Genomic DNA, 5,000 nt, shown 5'->3' with positions numbered 1-5,000 from the left:
TTATTACTGTTATTATGACTATTATTATTATTGTTTATTATTATTATTATCTATATTTATTATCACTATTATATTTTATTCATATTTAATTATTTTTTTATTATTCATTATTTACATTTATTATTTTATGTATTATTATTATATTATTATTATTTTTATATTTATTATTATTATCATTATTATCATTACATTATATTATTGCCATTATTATATCATTGTTTATTATTATCTATTATACTGTTATTATTATATATTTATAATAATAATAATAATAATAATCATAATAATGGTAATAATAATAATAATAATAATAATAATAATAATAATTATTATTATTATTATTATTATTATTATCATTATTATTATTATTATTATCACCGTTATTATAATCGATTCTATGATTATAATCATTCTTGGTGTAATTGTTATTGCTTCATTATTATTATAATTACATTTTAAATCATTATTATCATTGATATTATTATTTTTATTGTTATTATTATTATGATGATGATGATGATTACCGTTATTATTATTATTATTATTATTATTATTATTATTATTATCATTATTATTATCATCATCATTATTACTATTGTAATATGATATAATAATAATGATGATAAATAATGATAATTATTCTCATTCTCTATCTCATTATTAATATTATCACTCTTATTACTTTCATCATTATATTGCCATTAATATATTTATTATTATTATCATTTTTTTTTTCATCATTAAAATTATTGCTTCCTTGTAATTATCGTTAACATTATTTTTTTTCTTCTTCTTTCTTTCTTTTTTTCTTTCCACTATTATCATATTTCATTATTATTATTATTATTATTATTATTATTATTATTATTACTGTTATTACTGTTATATTTTCTTCCTTATAATTATCATTATTGCCATTATCAATATTATTAGTTATTGTTGTAGTAGCAGTATGGTTAATTTTGATATTATTATCATATTGTTATAATGATAATAATAACAACGATAATAATGATAATAATGATAATAATAATAATAATAATAATAATAATAATAATAATAATAATAATGATAATGATAATAATAATAATCATTATCATTATTGTTATTATTATCATCATTATTATCATTATTAACATCATTAATATTATCTCTCTCTCTCTCTCTCTCTCTCTCTCTCTTTCACACACACACACACACATATTATAATTATTGTTATCATCATCATTATGAATATTATTATCATTATTATCAGCATCATTTCATCATCATTATTATCTTTACCATAATGTTTATGATTACTTTCTCATCATTATTGTTATAATTTTCATAATTATCATTATTTCTACTATAATCAATTTTATCATCATTATTGATATCATTATCCTCGTTATCATCAATCAAATCCCAATGATTCACAGATAACGTGAAAGGTGTCAGGAGACAGTGAAAAACTTAAATGTATACATACATGCACACATATATACATACGCACATGCAGGGATATACGTACATGCAGGTATATACATACATACATACATGCATATATTCATATACATATACATACATATTTATCTATCTAACTAACTATCTATCTAGCTACTTATCTGGCTTTTCATACATTTCTATATGAATGTGTGTGCGTATATATGTATATATATATATATATATATATATATATATATATATATATATATATATAAAACTATCAATCAGTCAATCTATCTACCTGTTTATCTATTTACTTATCTACTAATCAATCTGTCTATCGATCTGTATATCTATTTATCTACCTATCTATCTATCGGTTTATCTATCCATCCAACTATATCTGTACGTGTGTGTGTGTGTGTGTGTGTGTGTGTGTGTGTGTGTGTGTGTGTGTGTGTGTGTGTGTGTGTGTGTGCGTGCGTGTGTGTGCGTGCGTGCGCGAGCGTACTGCAGCAGTATAATAACTGAACTTCAAAACATACAAAGTTCATCTTGCAAAATGATGAAAGTTATCTTTGGTGATGATAATTAGCTTGTTAGATTGGTAAGTCACGACTTTTTGCTCTTTGCTTACTTGTTTGTGATTAAACGGTCAAGTTATTATTTTTTTTTATTCCTTTACCACTGTGAAATCCGCGGCTGTCTACTGGAACTAAAGTACTGAAATCAAACTGCGATTGTAAACAGTTGATTGTAAAAACAGTTTTATAATGGCAGGCTTATCGGCAATGTACTGTTTTTAAGAAAATTGCAGTTATATATATATATATATATATATATATATATATATATATATATATATATATATATATATATATATGTATATATATATATATATATATATATATATATATATATATATATATATTATACGCCTCAGGTATTTTATTACTCATATTTGCATCTTATGAAAGATTTTTTGTGTGCTCAGTCCTGTTTGCATAGAAAGCCAAAATGAGGTTTTTCTTTCTTCTCCTTTTCTTTCTTTCCATCTCTAAATCTCATATATATCGTAAGGCACTCATATGGTTGTCTGAGTATGCGTGTGAATTTTTGTTCGTTCGTGTGCGTGCGCGTGCGTGTGGGTCTTAACGTCCGTCTGCTAATGCCAAGCCTCCCTCCCCTCCGCAGACGCGTGCAAGACAGGGCGTCACAAGTGCGACAGGAACGCGGTGTGCAAGAGCTTCAAGCGCCTCCACAGGTGCTCCTGCAAGAAAGGCTGGGAAGGAAACGGCCGCGCATGCGCAGGTACGTAGCTGCTGCGGCTGACGAGAGGCAATGCTTTGAGTCTGTAGTTCAGTATCTATAGTTTACACTCATAACCCCACTGAGCTAAGAATGTCATATTGCTAATTCGGATCTGTACCATTTTAGAATAATCATTACCACTGTTACTATCACTATTACCTTTGTAACTATCGTCATAACATGAGCAGTCATGATGAATGCTTTTTCTTCATAATCATCGGTATTGTTATTGATATTACCAACATTATCATTTACAGTATGAACCTCCTTATTGATATCTTTATCATGATCATCCAATCATCAACATTATTACCACAGTCATGGTCGTTAGTCGTGGTAGCTTTACCCTTCCGATCTCGCCCGCCAGACGTGGACGAGTGCCGCCTGCGGAACGGCGGCTGCGTGCACGTGTGCGCCAACTCGCCGGGCAACTACAGCTGCTCGTGCCACGGGGGCTTCGCGCCCGACCCGCTCGACCCGCACAACTGCCAGGACATCGACGAGTGCGCGGATCGCAACGGCGGCTGCCAGCACTCCTGCAGGAACACCATCGGCTCCTTCGCCTGCGGCTGCAGAGAGGGCTTCACGCTCGCCACCGACGGCCGCGCCTGCGTCGGTAGGGAGACAGTGAGCTGTAGTGCCGCTTTGTTCGTTCACGCGCACACACACACACACGCATACACACACACGTATGTATGTATGTATATATGTATGCATGAATTTATGTAAGTATAATGCATGCACGCACACACACACACACACACACACACACACACACACACACACACACACACACACACACACACACACACACACACACATATATATATATATATATATATATATATATATATATATATATATATATATATATATATATATTTGTGTGTGTGTAAAAAGACATATATGTGTGTGTATAAAAAGACATATATGTGTGTTCGAGTTTGTGTGTACGACTGTGAGCGTTTTTAAATGTGTGCGTGTACGACTAGTATATATTCGTGTGTGCGTGCGCCTGTATATTGCACATACAAATATATAAGCAATAACTGTACCTATTTTATCACACTTGCCTCGAGCAGAAAAGTGGTTTCTCACATATTCCGGAAAACAGTGTTGCCATCACCGGGAATCCAACACAGACTCAGGAAGAAAAAAAAGAAGAAAAAAAAAAAAATGGCGGGAAATTTCACCGTGGATTCGTCGACGGAATCCACTTTTAAATCCCGGCTTTTAAGTTTCTCGAACGACCGTTGTAGCTTTTAACGACCCGGATCTTCGAGGACTTGAGTCTTGACGTATCTCACTCGGCCGTTTTGGCATGATAAGAGCTAGAGATCCGTCGAACTCGGCCTTTGGCAAAGAAAACTGCATTAACCCCGCGGTCTCTGACAACATGGCTGATCGTCGGTCCCTGAGTGCTGTTTGCAGTTAGGTTTTATTGTTTTAGTATTTTTTGTATTTGTTGTAATTGTTATTTTTTATTTTTTTTATCATTATTGCCGTTACTATTATCAATTATTATTATTACTGTTTTTTTATCATTATTGTTATTGTGTTTATTATCATTATCATTATTTGTATCATCCTCATTGTGATCATTATCATTGTCATTATTACTATATTATCAATGTCATTATTATTATTTTCATTATCATTATAACTATTATTTCCATAGTCATTATTACTATTATGATCATTGTCATTATTACTAGTAGTAATAGTAATAGTAGTAGTAGTATCATCCTCGTTGCTGGGTCGTTATTGTTTTTTACTATTATCATCATTTGGGCGATAATTCAGATAATTGTGCAAAACATATATTTTTAAGACATATATTTCACCTTTTGTTCATTATTGACAAATTGATTCAACTAACAGCTGTATAATTTACATAAAAACGTACGCGCTTATCAATCTAACTATTGATCTATCTATTTGTCTGTCTGTATATAAATCTATTTATCTATCTATATCTGTGTTTGGACGTATGAAAAAAATACATCCACAACAGTGCAATATAATTTCCTTTAATCTGGGCATGACATCGATATCAGAATCGATCTTTCTCTCCATCACTTGCTCAGCGAACTATTTGTAATGACAGCTTACCTGCGAGGAACAGCACCTTTATATTTATCTTCAGCCAATCACTTACAAAAGGAACACTTCGAGAATTAAAGTCTGCGTGTGATTAGTTGCTATTAGAATGACGTCACGTGAAATGCAGCCAACGAGGTTCGAATAAGACACACAGAGAA

At 31.0% G+C, this 5,000-nt stretch overlaps 1 protein-coding gene across 1 annotated transcript in view; it reads left to right on the top strand.

Moving 5' to 3' along the window:
* LOC119583214 (signal peptide, CUB and EGF-like domain-containing protein 1) overlaps positions 1-5,000 on the top strand; it is a 60,261-nt gene that overhangs the window by 31,953 nt on the left and 23,308 nt on the right. Inside the window, exons 5-6 of the mRNA XM_037931691.1 lie at positions 2,623-2,739; positions 3,107-3,355. Of these exons, the coding sequence (XP_037787619.1) occupies positions 2,623-2,739; positions 3,107-3,355 (366 nt within the window). The remainder of the gene's footprint in view (positions 1-2,622; positions 2,740-3,106; positions 3,356-5,000) is intronic.

Source organism: Penaeus monodon, chromosome 17 (genome assembly GCF_015228065.2).
Source record: "Penaeus monodon isolate SGIC_2016 chromosome 17, NSTDA_Pmon_1, whole genome shotgun sequence".
Lineage (NCBI taxonomy): Eukaryota > Metazoa > Arthropoda > Malacostraca > Decapoda > Penaeidae > Penaeus > Penaeus monodon.
This window is presented reverse-complemented; position numbering and strand designations above follow the sequence as displayed.